The sequence below is a fragment of the Schistocerca serialis genome, chromosome 1 (assembly GCF_023864345.2).
Source record: "Schistocerca serialis cubense isolate TAMUIC-IGC-003099 chromosome 1, iqSchSeri2.2, whole genome shotgun sequence".
In the NCBI taxonomy this organism is placed as follows: Eukaryota; Metazoa; Arthropoda; class Insecta; order Orthoptera; family Acrididae; genus Schistocerca; species Schistocerca serialis.
The window spans coordinates 749,100,339-749,120,509 of record NC_064638.1 but is presented as its reverse complement, the minus strand read 5'-3'; the positions used below and the strand labels follow the sequence as shown (position 1 = coordinate 749,120,509).

Sequence of the window (20,171 nt, the reverse complement as noted above, 5' to 3'; positions counted from 1 at the left end):
GACATGTAGGGTGTCGCATTGTCCTGGTGGAATTGCACAAGTCCGTTTGATAGCATGATGGACATGAATGGATGCAGGTGATCAGGCAGGATGCTTACATAAGTGTCACCCGTCAGAGTTGTAGCTAGACGTATCAGGGGTCTCATATCACTCCAACTGCACACACCCCACACCATTACAGAGTCTCCATCAGCTTGAACAGCCACCTACTGAAATGCAGTTTCCATGGATTCATGACGTTGACTCCATACCCGTACATGTCCATCCGCTCGATACAATTTGAAATGAGTCTCATCTGACCAGACAACATGTTTCCAGTCATCAACAGTCCAATGTCAGAGTTGACGGGCCCAGGCAAGGCATAAAGCTTTGTGTCGTGCACTCGTCAGGGGTGCACGAGTGGGCCTTTGGCTCCAAAAGCCCATATTGATGACGTTTCGTTGAATGGTTCACACGCTGACACTTGGTGATGGCCCAGCATCGAAATCTGCAACACTTTGCTAAAGGGTTGCACTTCTGTAATGTTGAATGATTCTCTTCAGTCGTCGTCGGTCCTGTTCTTGCAGGATCTTTTTCCAGCCACAGCGATGTCGCCTATTTGATGTTTTACCAGATTCCTGACATTCACAGTACACTTGTGAAATGGTCATGTAGGAAAATCCCCACCCCATCGCTACCTCGAAGATGCTGTCTCGCTTTGCTCGTGCACCGACTATAACACAAAGTACAGACTCATTTAAATCTCTATAACCTGCCATTGTAGCAGCAGTAACCAATGTAACAACTGCGCCAAACACTTGTTGTCTTATATTAGGTGTTGCTGACCGCAATGCCATATTCTGCCTGTTTACATATATCTGTATTTGAATGCACATGCCTATAACAGTTTCTTTGGCACTTCATTGTATACGGAGTAATACTGTTATTTTAATTCTTCAATTTGCTGTCATTTAGATTACAATATCAGGCATTTCACATGAACCATAACAACAGACTTTGAAGACTTTGTTGGAACTCTTATTACCAGTGTTAACTGTTTCACTCGCCAATATTATCATATAAAAGAGTATCATCTGAAGATCTTTCTATGCTTGGCCAAAATGTTTCTGGAGGAGTTTTTTTATGTCTTTTGTTTTAGAGACAGGAAGAGTAATGCCTTTGATTACTGGGTGAGGTGTCATTTGAGCCAGCGAATTTCCACTGATACACAGACTTTGCTACTTCCCATAATCATTATTGTAAAATCATGGCAAAAATCGCACAAATATGGAAATTAGTGCAAAAGACTGGTGTTGCTAATGTACAGAAGATATAGTCTGACTTCAAAGAATATACAATATAACGAATTATTTTGCATACGGGTATGGTCTCACATTGTTGTCTGCCAACACAAGATTCCAAACAAAAATGCTACAACATGAAGATTGTTGCTTGCTCCTTGACATGGCCGGTTATGAATACACTGCCTGCAAGACCTGGCACATTCTGTTCCATGACCAAGAATTCAGTGCTCTTTAACATGAAGAAATGGCCAATTTTGAAGCATATTCTTGTTTCACTCAATAGTTATATGCTACTTTAAACTGTTAACTTTAACTCACTTTCGTAAATTTTGTGGCTTGCCAGTTTTGATAACAGATGTTTCGAGTATAATAATAAATCTTTGTTTCATTACATAGTAACCTATTATGATGTGTTGGCGAGATCCAAATAAAGTGTGGGAAAAGACAAAATTGACTAATAAAGTTTTCTAATTTCTGGACAGTTTCTTGTGTTTTACTCAAAAGTATGTAACTATGACTTACCTGGTTAGAGCACCAATGCCTTCAAGTAGTAAATCCATGGTGGCTGAATGTTGATTGGAGTACAAGCTGTCCATGAATTACGATACGTTTGTGAGGATTCTCATTGACCCATTAGCACAAAATCAGTTTATTGCATAAATGCATGCATGCATTTTTGCAATTTTAACATTTGTGTCGTGCATCATTAGTGCTTCCTTCTTGATATATGCATTCATCTTCACAGTCACATTAATTCTAAGTTTAAGGTTGTCACATTGGGTTACTGGCAGTAGGTAGCCAGGATAATCTACCACTGAGCCCAATGGTAAGAATATTTAGCATGCGTGCTCTAAAAATACTCCCAAACTCTTTATCAGTACACGCAATGAAGACATGGTGTTTTATAAGGTGCCCTGTATGTTGTATGCAGTAAGAAGCTTGGTTGCACTTTCAATTTTAGCATTGCTGTTGAGGGAAGTTGCTGTATTGATTTCACTTTACACTGTGCTGTTGCTAAAAGTTCAACAGGATAAGACCATTTTAGTTCGGAGTCTCACATCGAGGAGAAGTGGGATTTAAAACCCAACTGGCTATCCTGATTTAGGTTTCACATGTTTTCCATAAGCAGGTTATTGGAATACCACAATGATTATTTTGAAAAAGACATGGCTGATTTACTTCCATATCCTCGTAAATTTGTGCTCCATTAATAATGATGTATGTTTTTAGTATCCCAGTCTCAGCTGGAATGTGGTACCCTGACTCATCTACTTCAAGATAAGTAGAAATGATTCTTAATGATTTCCTCCACATTCAATAGTATATAGTACCACTATCATTTCACAGCAAATCTGCGGAAATATGTGGAGTACTGTAGGGGCCACTGGTAGCTGGTGAGCGCAGGATGTTTTCATTTCAGTTAAAGCAACAGAGCTGCTCTGAAAAACCTATCAGCGCAGTGGTGAAGCACAGTTCTTGCAGTACAGGCAATTAGAATTCTCCACCAGTCGGTTTCAGAGGTATCGCCTAGAACTCGACCAGAAGCAGCACATTGGCATAACAGGTGTGCTGATATCCTATACAAGTAGTTGTAATTTTGAAAGCAGTTTCATTCATAGCCAGCTGTTCTACTAGAATGTGAGGCTATGCCAGATGAGGAGACCACATGGAGACACCAATGGCAGTCACAAATTTGGGTCTCTGTCACAGTACCAGGCACGTGCACTGAGTCCACCACCTGGACTTACAAGGGAACTTCCCCATCGTACCCCCCTCAGATTTAGTTATAAGTTGGCACAGTGGATAGACCTTGAAAAACTGAACACAGATCAATCGAGAAAACAGGAAGAAGTTGTGTGGAACTATGAAAAAAATTAGAAAAAGATACAAACTTAGTAGTCCATGCGAAGATATGCAACATCAAGGACACTGGAGGTCAGGGTGCGCCGTGTTCCCGTGGTTAGCGAGAGCAACTACGAAACAAGAGGTCCTAGGTTCAAGTCTTCCTTCGAGTGAAAAGTTTAATTTTTTATTTTCAGTTTATGTGACAAACTCTTATGTTTTCATCACTATTTTTGGAGTGAATATCACATCTACAAGAAAACCTAAATCGGGCAAGGTAGAAGAATCTTTTTACCCATTCGCTAAGTGTATAAGTTAGCTGGGTCGACAACATATTCCTGTCATGTGACGCACATGCCGTCACCAGTGTTGTATAGAATATATCAGACGTGTTTTCCCGTGGAGGAATCGGTTGACCTTTGACCTTGCAATCAAATGTTTTGGTTCTCATTGGAGAGGCACGTCCTTTCGTCTACTAATCGCACGGTTTTGCGGTGCGGTCGCAAAACACAGACACTAAACTTATTGCAGTGAACAGAAACGTCAATGAACGAACTGACAGATCATAACTTTGCGAAAATAAATAAAGTAAAATTTTCAGTCGTGCAAAGACTTGAACCAAGGACCTCTCGTTCTGCAGCTACTCATGCTAACCACAGGACCAAGGCGCTGCTGAGCTCACATTTTCCTTGATGTTGCCTATCTTGCATATGGACTACTCAGTTTGTATATTTTACTAATTTTTTTCACGGTTCCACACAACTTCTTCCTGTTTTCTCGATTGATCTGTGTTCAGTTTTTCAAGGCCTATCCACTGTGCCAACTTATAACTAAATCTGAGGGGGGTGCGATGGGGAGGTTCCCTTGTTAGTAATACAGTGTAGTGTGGACCACCCCAGACTAACTCCATCAGCAAGCTGAATTCCTGCCTTTCTGTGCACCCCACATTTTGCATTTTGCATCTGTCATTTTGCACAACAGTGTGCTGGTGCATACAGTGCAAGCTGGGGCTGCTCTGTTCGGTCGATGGGACTGGGAAGTACTGTACCATCCACCATACTCCCCGGACTTCAGTCCTTGTGACTTTGATTTGATTCTGAAGATGAAGGCACCACTTCAAGCATTCGCTTTAGAACTGTTCCAGAGATTCAAGAGGCAGTAGACTGCTCCATTCGCACCATCAATAGAACAGGCTCTGCTAACGGTACCCTATGCCTTCCACATAGCTCACATCGGGTTCTACACAGTGCCGATGATTACTTTGAAGGACAGTAAGAGGTGCAAACATATAACTCTTTTGTATCAGTTGTAAATAAATAGTTGCCACTATTTACGTTCCAACCCTCATAAATTTCATACGTTCATGGACCATTTTTGCTGTCTTCCGTTAGCAGAGTAAACATTTTATTCTGAAAACAGTCCCAGGCTGTGGCTAAGTCATTCCCAGCAATATCTGTTTTCTCCGCACAGTTTGTCCAACAATGTAAGCAGGCGTGCTCCTGTGGACTTGGAGAGCAAAGGGACATGTATTAGAAAATTAAAGCTTTTAACTGGACTTTGAGAAATTCTTAAATTATGTGATTGTTGACAGTCATGTATTGCAGAATGCAAAGGTCCTGGTTTGGGTTTGGGTCTGCTATGAAGCTACATCCAAGATTTTCCTTGTTCTCGTGTTACATTTTGTTAGGCATCAGGAGGAAGGCTATGTACTGAAACAAATTTGCTTATGCAGCCAGCAAGGCAATCCACTGTAAATACACAATGGGTAAACTAAAGGCTTCATAGGCCTTCAGCTAGTGTCTGACCAGCACAACACTTTGGTAACATATTTCATAATCATCATCATCATCATCATCATCATCATCATCACAGGATGCTCTTTAAGTATTCAGCTGCACTTCTATACACACCTGCCCTCTACCCACTCCCATAGCCTTCTGGTGATTATGCTGAACATGTTCCACTTACCAGCCACTTCCCATAGCTGCTCTCAATTCAGAGGCATTCCATAAACAATCTGTACATACAGTAATATTTCTGTTCCTTCACCTTGTACTGCACTTTTGCTCTGTACCATGTCAGTGTCCACCCCCCAGCAGGACCATCAGTGCTATTTACTCCAACTGTTACTTCAAGAGGTGCTGAAGAAGTGCTTGATTAATTTCCAGAATAGTAAACTCTGCTGTGTGTGCAATCATGCATCTCCACATTCAGAATGTGTAACAGTGTTGAGTGTGATTTTTATTTTCTATATACATGTTTTGTATTTTTTTAGGATACAACTGGTGCTATCATGACATTAATTGCTGAATCTTACATTCACACCTATGTGTTCATGAAGCCTGCATTTTCTTCGAACTCCAGGAGCTATCAAGTATGCAGTGGCAAAAACTGATCATGAGATTTTAGAAAGCATATACATGAAAGGATTGAATACTGCATTCAGGTACAAGGACAGCATCCAACAAACATAATCTTTTAATATTAACCCATATTAAAAAATAAAGGTTTTCATGTAAAAACAAAAAACCAGTATTGTTAAGTTTAAATGTGCTCATTTGATGTATGTCACCCTTTACGTGGACGCCTCCCAAAAACACCAGATTTTGCTACCCATTACTCTCCTAATCTTTTCTATGTCCTTGTCAAACCATGTGACACTCCTATACCACCACCTACGCCTCAAGGCCCCTATCCTGCAACTGCTCCTACTGTATAATTTGCCTCACAGCCTGCCACTACTCCAGCAACATTGTATCATACAGCATTAAAACAATGATTTCTGGGCAGCCACAGAGGTTCACACATAATGTTGTGTGCTTGCAGGGGCCACATGCTCAGTGATGTTTAGTACATTATATAGTGCTGCACTTTGCATTAATTTGTATTTCTTAATTGAGGTGATGTTGCTATATTCAACATTTTGAATTTTGTTTTTTCCAACTTTACACTCCGTCCAAAGATGAACTGTATTAAATGCATTAGAGCATGTGCCTGCCAGCAAACACACAGCATGACGCGTGAACTTCTGCTGTGTCCGACAGCAGCCTCGCAGCAGTCAACTTCTTGAAGGTTGACTAACTTGTAAAACTATTCATGCTCTTTACTAGCTGACATGTTTGCTTAATCACTTTCTGTATAGGAATGGCCACCAACCAACAGGTCGAACAAACGAGTGGATATGGAAGAACCATCCATCTTCAGGATACCCAGTTGCTGAGTATACTCTAGATATCTGTTAACTTCAAGAGGTGTTTGGATCCTCCTATACAACACTGGTTTTACTGACTTAAAGATATGGGAAGTTGCTATCTAGCTTCTGATAACTAATAAACAACTTTACTTTATACATACTAGGACTGTGATTGGCAGAAGAGAAGAAACAGGCACTGAACCTCAGCTGCTCTCTAAGGCTCCGACCTGGCCATAAAATATCACTAAACCCCAAATAAGCATAGTTTCATTAAATTTGATGCACGAGTTGGGGTGTCAAGCTCATGCATGGAACCTTTGGTGACATACTCACTGCACCTCATGATAACATCTCTTGTTTCTAGTTGATCATCATTAGGGCTCCCTTGTAATGTGAATCACTGACAGCTCCACCACTATGAATAAACGTAATGCCAAGTTCCTATCTGTCTTACTACAGTATGGTAACTGAGTGCCGAAGAGTTGCAATTAATAACTTGACCTGGAAACTATATAAGCTGAATTAAAGAAAGCAAAGCTTCCAGGTTCTACTAGAATGTTCCATGTTCATCACAAATATAAATTATGTAAGGGTAAAAGGTGTGACTGTCAGTTGGTGGGTAAGTGTGAACTATAATCCACTCAAAATGAGAAGAAACACTGCAATAGGAAGCATATTCTAGAGTAGCCGATGATCTTAGACTTACTAGAGAATGCCCAAATGTTACCAGACTACCACAGTTCTGGGTGGAAATTGCATAATACACTGAAGTGCCAAAGAAACTGGTGTACGCATGTGTATTCAAAAACAGAGATATGTAACAAGCAGAATACAGTACTGCGGTCAGTAACATCTATATAAGACAACAAGTGTCTGGCACAGTTTTTAGATTGGTTACTGTTGCTATAATGGCAGGTTATCAAGATTTAAGTGAGTCTGAACTTGGTCGTATAGTCAGCACATGAGCGACGGAACACAGCATCTCTGAGGTAGCAATGAAGTGGGGATTTTACCGTAAGACCATTTCACGAGTGTACTGTGATTATTGGGAATCCGGTAAAACATCAAATATCTGACATCGCTGCAACTGGAAAAAGATCCTGCAAGAATGGGACCAGTGATGACTGAAGAGAACCATTCAACATGACAGAAGTGCAACCTTTCCGCAAATTGCTGCAGATTTCAATGCTGGTCCATCAACAAGTGTCAGCGAGTGAACCATTCAGCGAAACATCTTCTATATGGGCTTTTGGAGCCAAAGGCCCACTTGTGTACCCTTGATGACTGCATGACACAAAGCTTTACACCTTTGCTTGAGCCCATCAGCACCAACATTGGACTATTGATGACTGGAAACATGTTGCCTAGTTGGATGATTCTCATTTCAAATTGTATCGAGCACATGGACGTGCACAAATATGGAGACAGCCTTATGAATCCATGGACCCTGCATGTCAGCAGGGGACTGTTCAGGCAAGTGGAGGCTCTGTAATGGTGTGTGGCATGTGCAGTTGGACTGATATAGGACCCCTGATATGTCTAGATATGACTCTTGACAGCTGACGTGTACATAAGCATCCTGTCTGATCACCTGCATCCAGTCATGTCCATTGTGCATTCCGATGGACTTGTGTAATTCAAGCAGGACAATGAGATACCCCACATGTTCGGAATTGCTACAGACTGGCTCCAGGAACACACTTCTGAGTTTAAACACTTCTGCTGGCCATCAAACTCCCTAGACATGAACATTATTGAGCATATCTGGGATGCCTTGCAACGTGCTGTCCAGAAGAGATCTCCACTCCCTCATACTCTTATGGATTTATGGACAGTCCACACTACTGATGGTGTCAATTCGCTTTAGAAGTACAGAAGTACTTAAGACATTAGTCGAGTCCATGTCATGTCATGTCACAACACTCCTGCGTGCACATGGGAGCCCTACACAATATTAGGCAGGTGTACCAGTTTCTTTGGCTCTTCAGTGTATATATTCGTCTTGCTAGGGGTGACTAATGCAACTTCTTGTGAGTTCAGTACTGCCTGTGGCATCACTCAGAAATGTTTTCCCACCACAACTCGCTCCTGTTTCTTTCAGGACTGCAGATCAAAGAGAACAATGTGCATTACTTCTTGCTGGGGGGAACTATAAAGAAAATAGTTCAAGAAGATGATACTTTGACAAAAACAACAGTGTAAAAGTGATTTATCTCATTTCAAGAACAGTTGCATGTCAACTGGTGGTAAATCCAGTTCCAGGAGTCTACCAGCTGCTGAACGGACAAAAATGTTGCGAAAATGTTTGAAGCTGTGCTTGAAGGCTAACAGCAGTCCACTGAACATATGACAAAGTTTAATGTATTGTCTACGAGTTTAGTTCAGTGACTTCTAACAGAATATTTTAAAATGTTAGAAGTCATGTGTAATTTGTGCTTCAGGTTCTGAATGACCACCAAAAAAGTGTTAATGTGTTAAGTGAAAGCATTTGATGCTTTGAACTAGCATTCAGAGTTTGTTGCATCACAATCAGTCTGTCAATCACATTTTCATTTGAAGTTTTTGGGACTGTAGTAGAACTGTGTGTTAAAAAAGAATACCACATTTGAGGCAGACTGAGAAGTGATTCTTCCATAATGATAACCAACATGCACACAGTCATCGCAATGCCCCAGTTTTTGGCCATGTGGTGTTACTCCCTTGGCCCTTGTACCTTACTTATCTGAGGTAACTTCAGAAGATTTTTTTTTCTGTTTCTGTGCAGGGCCACTGCATGGTGATGTTAAGCAACATTAGTAAACTTTACTCTAAATATTTAAAGCACTGAAAATAATCACACATTGGTATTCGCCTTATAATAAATAGTGCAAACAAAACTTGACATTGGAAAGCAACATTGTCAGACTGCTTTCTATAAAGAACAGGATGTATTACTCATTAAATCCTGTAAATGTTAGTTTGTAGTCACACTGGGAAAATGAGGTACTGGAATATTGCACAAAAATCTACAGAATGCTTTTGAACGTCCATATTCCTTCCCTTACAATATATGCATTTTCAAGCTAGAATAATCCATTGTCTTTATAAATGTAATCTGTGAGAGAGACTATTGTAATCTCCAAGATCCTCTCATAGCCATCAACTGACCTTGATAAAAGATTATTGGCTTCAGTCCATAGTGTAAGAAGACAGCCAATTTTATGTATGGAAAAATGGATGATTATGTAATTTACTGTTAACTCACCACACACACTCACAATTACTAGCAACAACTCTTTTGAAAAAAAGATATAAATTTCTAGCCTACCATCCAGTGAGTCAAATGATGAGCCCATACAATGCAGTGCCCTTCATGCCAAAGGTTTAAGGTGGGTCTTCTGCTGATACACTTCAATGAAGCTAATGATTGTTCTACTGTACTCTTCGGCACATGAGGCATTAAAGTAACAGTTGAAAAATAAAAAGGGAATCTTTTTCATTATTTATTATGATAGTTCTCTCAGAGAAAGCTCATTCTGCTACATGTTATTAACATTCTCATTCTTTGGTTATAAAGCAAAATTAATATAAATAAATAAATAAATAAAACCAAATCTTCACAATAACATTTCAAAATATACATATTCCATAGACAAACGTTCTCAAGATACAAAAGACAGCGATTAAACAATTACACGAAGCTCATTTTCATTTCTCTCTGTGTGGATGCACACATTTGGCAAGAGTACACAGAATTAGTATTTCATGAGCTGAATACAGCTCTTACATAAAAATTTCCTCTTGTTATATTAACAAGATAAATGGGAAACATACCATTCATTCATTCATACGTACATACATACAAATCTTTCATATTTCTGGTATCAGAAAATGTTCACTCACATATGACTTCTCATAAAATATTTGACAGGCCTATCTATTAATGTAAAATCTAGAATCTGCTGTACAAAATCTCAAACAAAAGATAAAATACATCTACTAGTACCTAAAGAGAAAGAAAACACTTTCAATATTGCACAAAACTGCAAATCACTATTTTAATGTGATTATTTCAAAATCTCTCCTGTACAAAGGTTCTGTATATTGGGCCTTTAGTAGTTGGTGAGTGGGAGGAGGAAACTGAGGGCTGCTCTTGACGTGCCATCATTGATGCTACTCAAAATCTGAATAGTCTGATGCAACAACAGAGCACCAAATGAAATTTATTTACTTACTTGGCAGATCACAGCTGTTCTGTACTTGTCATACAAAGCAGTATTGGCTCACTGAATTATAATCAGTATGCTAATGTTAGTCTAACAGTAATTAATCTTTGTTACCTGGAAAAAAGCTAAAACTTCTTCGCAGAGTCATAAACGAAACTCTTTCAAGAAGAAATCACCTTTCGTAATCACAATTTTCACACACATCAACATGTATTTTTGTGTTAACAATTTTCATATAAAATCTTAAGTTTTACATCCAAACTTTGCAAGATCTCACAATCAAGGTTCTATGATACAAAAAGCAGGAAACAAAAACATCACAGATCAGTAAAACAATTATTGTTTTATAAAAAGCAATAAAATATAAACATATGCAAATATTAACAACTTGTACACATTGTATGAAACAAATAGAACACATTTTACTTGCTTATCTCAAAAATGTTCTCTAAAACTATATTACCAAACAATAAACAACAAAACCTATGTAACAGCACTCAAGAGCAACAAAAAATGAAACAAACGTTGAGACAAATTCATCCTAAGGAGCCATAGACACCTTATATAGCTTTATCTCAAACAATGATTTGGGCACGGGCTATAAATAAAGCAATCTCATCAGCTTTACAACATATCAAACACAGAACGACTGTCATTCTGTAAGGCAATTACAAAGATTGCATAACTGTTAAATCCAACCCTTGCCCATAGTAACAAAACACTGTCTGTAGTCAGCGTTACAGACAAATCACAACAACCGTTTGGAGAAAAGTGTTCTGTTTAGACTATATTTTTCTCTAATGAACTTAAGTGGTGTCTTTCCATGTTAAGATAAAGCTCACATTTCACCAGACTCTCAATCAGTTACAGCCACTTGCCAGACAATCAGGTGACTTCGCTCACCTCGTACCTCTGTATCAGAATCAGGAGGATTTACTGCTGGTTCACTACCCTCTCCTTCACCATCCTCTTCTTCACCATCACCTACAAGAATGATAATAATAATAATAATAATAATAATAATAATAATAATAACAACAACAACACAGTGTACTGCAGTAAAAGAATATCTGATGGCTAGAGTTCTGCATACAATTAAAGACATTGTAAGCAACAGAACAACAGCTTTAGTAATAGAAGCTAAGATATAAAATGAAATCCTTGTGAATGAAAGATGGAAACTTTGACAAGCGTAATCACAAACACACAACACAATTTCATCAAATATTGCCTTCAGGATACCAATGAAATGCACAATTCTAGAGCATGAGATGAAAGTAATTCACTATCAATTCAATGAGACATGCACAGCTATGTGGAAAGCATATCCAGAAAATTAAAGAAATATTTGTAGGGGATAAAAAAGGACACAGCTTTATGAGCATCAAGAGTGCAGGTGGCAAGTTAGTGCTAAACAAAGGAGATTGAAATGTGGGAGGACTATGTAGATGGGCAGTAAAAGGAAATAAACCTGAAGAAAATATCATCAATGAAGAAGCGGATGAAAAGGATATTGGGGATGAGATACTACAAGAATAATTTGAGACAGAAATGAAATATCTAAGCTGAAACAAGGCACCTGCTGTAGATAATTCTCATTTGGAATTACTAACATCTTTGAGAGAACCAACCATGACAAAGCTGTTCAACCTGGTATGTAGGATGTATGAGACATTAACATTGTCTCTGTTGAACACTCATTGTCCAGGACAACATACTGGGTTCTGTTACTTCAGAAATGTTACTCACATATCTGTGAACCTATTTGTATGCAGTGGGGCACCGCGTCACATGCTTTCCAGAGATATAGGAATATGCAATCTGCCCATTGTCCTTTATCCACAGTTTGGAGGATATTGTGTAAGAAAATGGCAAGCTGATTTCTGCACTAGTGATGCTTTTCATGGAAGCTTTTCTGTATCAAGGAAATTTATGATATTCGAACCAAGAATACGTCCAAGAATTCAGCAACAACACAATGTTAAGGATAATGATCTGTAATTTTGTGGGCCTATGGGAGTCACCTGCACTTTTTCCTAGTCACTTGAGACTTTGCATTGGGCACGAGATTATGCAAGCTAAGTAAGGGGCCAAAGCTGAAGAATATTCTCTGTAAAACTGAACCTGGATTCCATATGGATCTGGCAACATATTTATTTTTGACTCTTCCGACAGCTTCTCAGTGCCAGGTATGCCTATTTCTACATCCTATATGCAAGAGCCTGTGTGATGGTCAAATGATGATATATCTGTGGATACTCCTGCGTGCGTGATTTTTTAAACAAAACTTCAGTTTTCCGTTTGAGGTCTTCTATTGCCACACCAAATTGGCTGACAAATGATTAGATAGATGCCTTCAACCCCCTTTAGACAGAACCAGAATTTTCTCTGGTGCTCAGCAAGATCTTTTGTTAAGCTATGATCACAAAAGTTGTACATTTCGCACATCAAACTTTTTATAGCCACATGTTCTTTCTTGAACTGAGAGCCCAACAATCTCTGCTTCCTCAGCATTTTCACAAAGTTTGTTACTAAGCCATGGGTCTTTCCTGCCTTACTCCAATCACTCGTAACATATTTCTCCAGAGTGCAATTTATAACCAGTTTAAACTTTGCCCACAATTCCTCTATGTCAATCATGTCATAACCAAATGATGTTCATTGTCTACGTAGGAGGCCAACAACTGCTGATCTGCTCTTCTCGCCATAAAAACTCTCTGAGCCCCTTGACAGATCTATTAACTTTGGTAACAATCATAACTATATACTGCGATCACTAACCCTGTCTCTACACCGACACTATTGATAAGGTGAGGCCTGTTTCCAGCTACAAGGTCTAAAATATTTTCACTGCATGTGGTTTGTTGAACTAGCTGCTCAAGACAATTTTCTGAAAATTGTGTTCACAACTACTTCACAAGACTGACTGTCTATACCACCTCCAATGAATCCACATACATCCCAGTCTTTATTTTGTAAGTTTAAGTCACCTCTAACAAATATTTAACGATCAGGATGCTTCCACACTACTGAGTGTAGACTTTGATTTGTTTGATAGCACTTGCCCTCACATCATACAAATCTTTCAAGCCACCTCCGCTGTCTTTACCCCTCTATTAAACCCAAAACAAACAATGTTGCAAATGTTCTACCTTTTTCTACTTGCAACTACTTTATAATTCTTCAACAGAATTCATATGATGCAAGAATGCAAAATCCAATATATACAGAGTTATTACAAATGACTGAAGCGATTTCACAGCTCTACAATAACTTTATTATTTGAGATATTTTCACAATGCTTTGCACACACATACAAAAACTCAAAAAGTTTTTTTAGGCATTCACAAATGTTCGATATGTGCCCCTTTAGTGATTCGGCAGACATCAAGCCGATAATCAAGTTCCTCCCACACTCGGCGCAGCATGTCCCCATCAATGAGTTCGAAAGCATCGTTGATGCGAGCTCGCAGTTCTGGCATGTTTCTTGGTAGAGGAGGTTTAAACACTGAATCTTTCACATAACCCCACAGAAAGAAATCGCATAGGGTTAAAAGTCGGGAGAGTGTGGAGGCCATGACATGAATTGCTGATCATGATCTCCACCACAACCGATCCATCGGTTTTCCAATCTCCTGTTTTAGAAATGCCGAACATCATGATGGAAGTGCGGTGGAGCACCATCCTGTTGAAAGATGAAGTCTGCGCTGTCGGTCTCCAGTTGTGGCATGAGCCAATTTTCCAGCATGGCCAGATATACGTGTCCTCTAACGTTTTTTTCGCAGAAGAAAAAGGGGCCGTAAACTTTAAACCGTGAGATTGCACAAAACACGTTAACTTTTGGTTAACTGCGAATTTGCTGCACGAATGCGTGAGGATTCTCTACTGCCCAAATTCGCACATTGTGTCTGTTTAATTCACCATTAAGAAAAAATGTTGCTTTATCACTGAAAACAAGTTTCGCACTGAACGCATCCTCTTCCATGAGCTGTTGCAACCGCGCCGAAAATTCAAAGCGTTTGACTTTGTCATCGGGTGTTAGGGCTTGTAGCAATTGTAAACGGTAAGGCTTCTGCTTTAGCCTTTTCCGTAAGATTTTCCAAACCGTCGGCTGTGGTACGTTTAGCTCCCTGCTTGCTTTATTCGTCGACTTCTGCGGGCTACGCGTGAAACTTGCCCGCACGCGTTCAACCGTTTCTTCGCTCACTGCAGGTCGACCCGTTGATTTCCCCTTACAGAGGCATCCAGAAGCTTTAAACTGTGCATACCATCGCCGAATGGAGTTAGCAGTTGGTGGATCTTTGTTGAACTTCGTCCTGAAGTGTTGTTGCACTGTTATGACTGACTGATGTGAGTGCATTTCAAGCACGACATACGCTTTCTCGGCTCCTGTCGCCATTTTGTCTCACTGTGCTCTCGAGTGCTCTGGCGGCAGAAACCTGAAGTGCGGCTTCAGCCGAACAAAACTTTATGAGTTTTTCTACGTATCTGTAGTGTGTCGTGACCATATGTCAATGAATGGAGCTACAGTGAATTTATGAAATCGCTTCAATCATTTGTAATAGCCCTGTAGCTGTGGGATGAACACTACAACTTCAAATAAAGAAGTGTTTCTAAATGACCCACATCACTTGACAGTTACTTCTCTTTCTTTCTTTGTTTGGGTCATCTAAGGACCACACACTAATTTCAATGCTTCCTTCTTTGTTGTTCTTTCTTTTTCCTCCAGTGTTCTTTCATCTTTTCACTATGAACCCTATTTCTCTCCTCGGACCATTTTGACTCTGTCTCCTTCTCCCTGTTGCCTTGGTGGAATCCTTCCATTTTTAACATTTTCCTCTTGAAAATCTCTCTTTCTGTTGCATCTTTTTCACTTATGTTGCTTCTTTCCAAATCTTTCCTAAATTCTTGAATCCAGGCTATTGTTGACTTCTTGTTCCAAAGATATTTAAAAATCTGTTTGGTTAACCTGTTGCTGTTCATTCTGTATAACTGTCCAAAAAATAGCAGTCACCTCTTTCATAGCGTTGCATTTACACTTTCTATGTTGCGATAAACTACTTCATTATTTCTTAATTTCCATACCTCTGTATTTTTTGGCAGCCCAAATATTTTTCGAATGATTTTTCTTTTTTGGACTTCAAGTTTGTGTAATTTGTAGTTCAGTACTAAACATTCACTTGCACAAAAACATTCTGGTTTTACTACTATGTTGTAGTGCTGTATATTCAAATTTTTAAACAGACACCTTTTGTTGTAGACATACCTAATTACTCCGTAAGCTCTCTCCATTTTATGTACTCTTTCTTCTACAGCGAATTTTTCTAAGTCATTTTCTTCGACAATTTCTCCCAAATATTTAAATTTATTTACGCTCTTTATCTGGCCAATATCTGTTGCAAGGGATTCTGGAGCATTTTTTATATTTGTCATAACTTTTGTTTTTCTACAGATATTCTTAAACTTGTTTTGTTGGCTATTTCTTCTAAGAGATTGATTTGTATTCCAGCATTTGTTAGGTTTTCAGAAAGAATGGCAAAAATCATCCACAAAAGCTAAACAGTGAATTTCAATACCTTTGTTTTTAGTTCCTAGTCTGATTGGTGCTTCTGTTCTTTTAGCTTCTGTTTCCATGCTCTTACTATTTTCTCTAGTACACAGTTAAAGAGGTGTGGAGACAGGCCATCACCTTGCCTTACACCTGTTTTTATGTTGAATGCCTTCGATATTTCACCCCAAAACTTTACTTTTGATATGGTGTCTGTGAGCATTTCACGAATAAGGTTTGCTAATTTAAATTTGATTCCAAATTGACAGTTACTAGTTTTATTAGCAAGTTTATCTTTGTATGCTCGGTTCACAACTACTTCCTTAAAGTTTGTAGGAGGTTGTTCACACTTCCACATATGCGCTGCTTCCCTCGGGGCCTACATTTTAATAGCCAGTCAGTTTGTGTGTGGCACTCGCAGAGTTCCATCCTGGCACCATGCCATCCCAGCGTGGCTTTACGTGAGGTACTGTTATTTACTCTATACATATCACAACACCACTACCTTTAAAGTGCATTTTACAATCTTTTTTCTCTCATCCCATTTATTCATAGGTTCCAGTTTCATGCCACATTTTTTAATTCCATGACTACCGGTATTGCTTTTTGCAAAATTTCCCAAGAAGGGTTGGGATCAGACAAAGTGGTTTGACTAATTAACATATGCACTCAGTCTTCCGGACACTTTTTGGCTCTGCCATACGGCCTTTGTGTAAAATTGTTAATGGTCTTTCTTCTTCTCACTCAGATTTGTATCTAATGATGTAAATTAAAATTACAAAACCGGTCACGCCTTTAATAAAAGGTTTACAACAGCTGCAGCAGTTTCTATTCAATGTGGTACAGTTTGGCTATGGATGCCCATCCAGTAAACTTATGTTCAAGAATAATAACAATTTACAAACAATACTGTGATTTGTTTTTCATTTTTGAAGAATAAAATTCAAATACTGAATTTTTTTAGATCACAGTTCCCTCTTAGTCAGATCTGGAAATTTAAAACCACTAAATGAAAACTGTAGTAACACCTAAGCAAAAATGCATGAAACACCACTACTATTTGACTATCATGCATTATTTATTCTTGCAATATTATAAATACACCATTTGAAGACTTCTGAGTGAACTACATGAATGAAAAAGCAGTAGATGTCTGCAAAATTACAGACAACAGAATCAAGCCCAGAAAGTAATGAAGTACCAAATGGTACCTTCATAAGAAGAAAAAAGTTTAATAAACTCACAGATTACTTTTTAATTTTTTTCCTGTGTATTGTTTTTAATGGATACAGAAGAAAACTTTTAAAAGAGATAAAAAAGTTCTGTTAAAAAATTTAAAAATCAGCCACTCTCTACAGCTAGAGTCATAAGCAGAAACCTGCGCCACAAATGAAAGAGCATTTTATTTGTTATTTGGGAAGAAATCTTACTTTATGAATTTCTTGGCAAGCTTACACATTTGAAACAGATAGAAGTCAGCACAGACATAAAATTCTGTAGTTACCTGCATTTTCAAATGGTGCTCACTTACATAACTACAGTTCTACACACATTTTTTTCCAGGCAGGTTGTTTACTCTCTTAATGTACCTTCCATTCATTCTATGCCTCATGTCACAACCATTTCCCTCAATTCTTTGCCATTTCTTCCAAAAATTCTACGTAGTCCATTCCACCATTCTTCTGTTCAGTCAGTCCAATTTACTGCCCCATTCTGCAGGATTTGATCTTCACTTAATATTTTATTTACCTGTCATTTACTAGTAAGTTCCACATGAGCAGAATAGGATACTTATTGCCCATTTAGTATTTTCCATGAACCCTCATCAATAAGTACATTATTTTTTACCTGTACTAATATTTATTTATTAATTTGTTTGTATTTGTAACACATTGTGAGATCAGATAGTGAGCTTTTTTAAGTACCTCTGTGATCATACAATAATGAAGCTGACTTTTTGCTAGTTTGCTATGAGTAGCCGATTATATAAATGAATGCCCCTGGTAATAAATGAACTTCTGAAATGTTACGAATTCTTGGCCAGTAGGACAAACCACATTTCACTTGGGACAATATTAAGGCTCTATATGAGCCCAAGTTGAAAAGTAATACCTCCAAATTTTCTATTCTGTTCTCAAGATCAGTTGAGGTATTACATGTCATGCACATTACTTGGTCGTCCTCCCACTTTGCTGCCCCCTCTGCGGGTAAAGTGCTCCAAATGGTAGCATGTAACATGGCAATGTGTACCAAAACAATGTCAGTGTATGGCGGGATCCTCTGAATACTGAAAGCATTAATTCAAAGAATTTGTCCATACATGAAGCATCCCTCTCCCACTTCAGCAAGACAATACCAACCCCACATATAAATGCTGCAACATCTGAAACAATCAGATACCTTCAGTTTGCTGTCGTCAATCATCCTCAATACAGCCCAAACTTGGACCCCATCTGATTTTGATCTGTCTCCAAAACTTAAAAAAACTCCTTCAAGGACTTTGATAGTGAAGGAAGGAAATGTGAGGTTGTGGCTTCATCAACAAAGTCAAACACTGCACAGTGATGTTATCAACAAACTGATTTCTTGTTGTGAGAAATTTGGAAAGCTCTAAAAGTTTTCACATAAAAATTTGGAGGCATCACTTTTCACAACATCCTCGCATCAAGTTGAAAAAATATTGTGGCAAATGTCACAGTAATCCCAACTTTCACAAAATAACTCCTTGGTCATCCATTTAGACTAGGAGAATTGATAAAAAATAACTGAAAATAAAGGAAGAAATAACTCATACGAGAGCATTCTGTCAAGCTGCAAATGTTAATGCAAAAGTTTCCAAATTTTCTCTGATGATTAATGTATTTACTAATAGTATGAGTATTGTGAAAAGGATAGTTGCTACTCATCAAACAGCGGAGATGCTGAGTCACAGAAAGGACAACGAAAATACTGTCAGGAAGTCAGCTTTCAGTCAGCAAGGCCTTTGTTAAAAATAGACAAAACAAACACACACACACACACACACACACACACACACACACACACACCACACCACACACACACCACACCACACACACACACACACACACACACACACACACACACACACACACACACACGGTCTGGGTCTAGCTGCCAGAGACTGTATTATGCGTGTGAGAGTTGCATTTGCATTGTGTGTGTGTGTGTGTGTGTGTGTGTGTGTGTGTGTGTGTGTGTGTGTGTTTGGGGGGGGGGGGGGGCTGTCTATTCTTGACAAAGGTCTTGTTTTCTGAAAGCTACCTTTCCGACCATCTTTTTGTGGTGCCTCTCTACAACTCAGCATCTCCATTACATGGTGAGTAGCTACCCTTTTCATAATAATGGATTTTCCATTGCTTAATACTAGCAGGAGGTTATAGTTTAATTCTCATCACAACACGGAATTAGTAGTGGAGCTTTAGCTCAGATTTGACAAGGGACAGGGCAGGAAGTAGTCATTACCTGTGTGATGAACTATTATGACATTAGCCTGCACTGAATTAGATTTAGTGATTTTTTATGACTTCTGTAATGCCAGTGCCTTCAACAACATCCCATTTGACTCAACGATGAGCAGTGAAAATGGAAACAAGTGTGGTATGGATAATATCATTGTCATTTCTTATTAGATACATAATGAATATCCAAAACAAAGAAATATGTCCTTATCCACTTACTCATGGGCTTGTAATGTTCTTTAATTTATTATTTCACTAACTCCTCCACAGTGCACTTGTTATTTTGAATGGTTGAGGAAGTTTATATAATTTGTGCATTATAGAGTCATATAAACATTTGACTTATTTCATGGCCACCTTAGCAGCTATTCTTGGCAAAGCTAAGACAATGAAATAATTTTTTCCCCAATTTGAGTTATCAATTCAATTAGCTTTTCTAACAGTTCATTGGTATGTATTACTGACACTTGATAAAACTTTTTTAAGCAAAGGATGGTTATTTTGGTATGCAAGTCACATCACAGAACCTACATCTATACATCCTTAATATAATCAAAACGTACTGGATTAGTGTTTAAAAATTGTGACGTAAGCAACAGAATCCGTACAATTCTGTAACCA

General features: G+C 38.6%; 1 protein-coding gene across 13 annotated transcripts in view; it reads right to left on the bottom strand.

The window, feature by feature from the left end:
• Nucleotides 1–9,789: 9,789 nt before the first annotated feature.
• The window catches only part of LOC126481976 (C-Jun-amino-terminal kinase-interacting protein 4), a 271,973-nt gene continuing 261,591 nt past the window's right edge, over nt 9,790–20,171 (bottom strand). For 12 of the 13 annotated variants that reach the window (XM_050106016.1, XM_050105951.1, XM_050105977.1 and 9 more), the window contains one exon: nt 9,790–11,507. In XM_050106016.1, coding sequence (XP_049961973.1) covers nt 11,380–11,507 — 128 coding nt within the window. In that variant the 3' untranslated portion in view covers nt 9,790–11,379. The remainder of the gene's footprint in view (nt 11,508–20,171) is intronic. The other variant, XM_050106008.1, reaches the window with a different exon arrangement.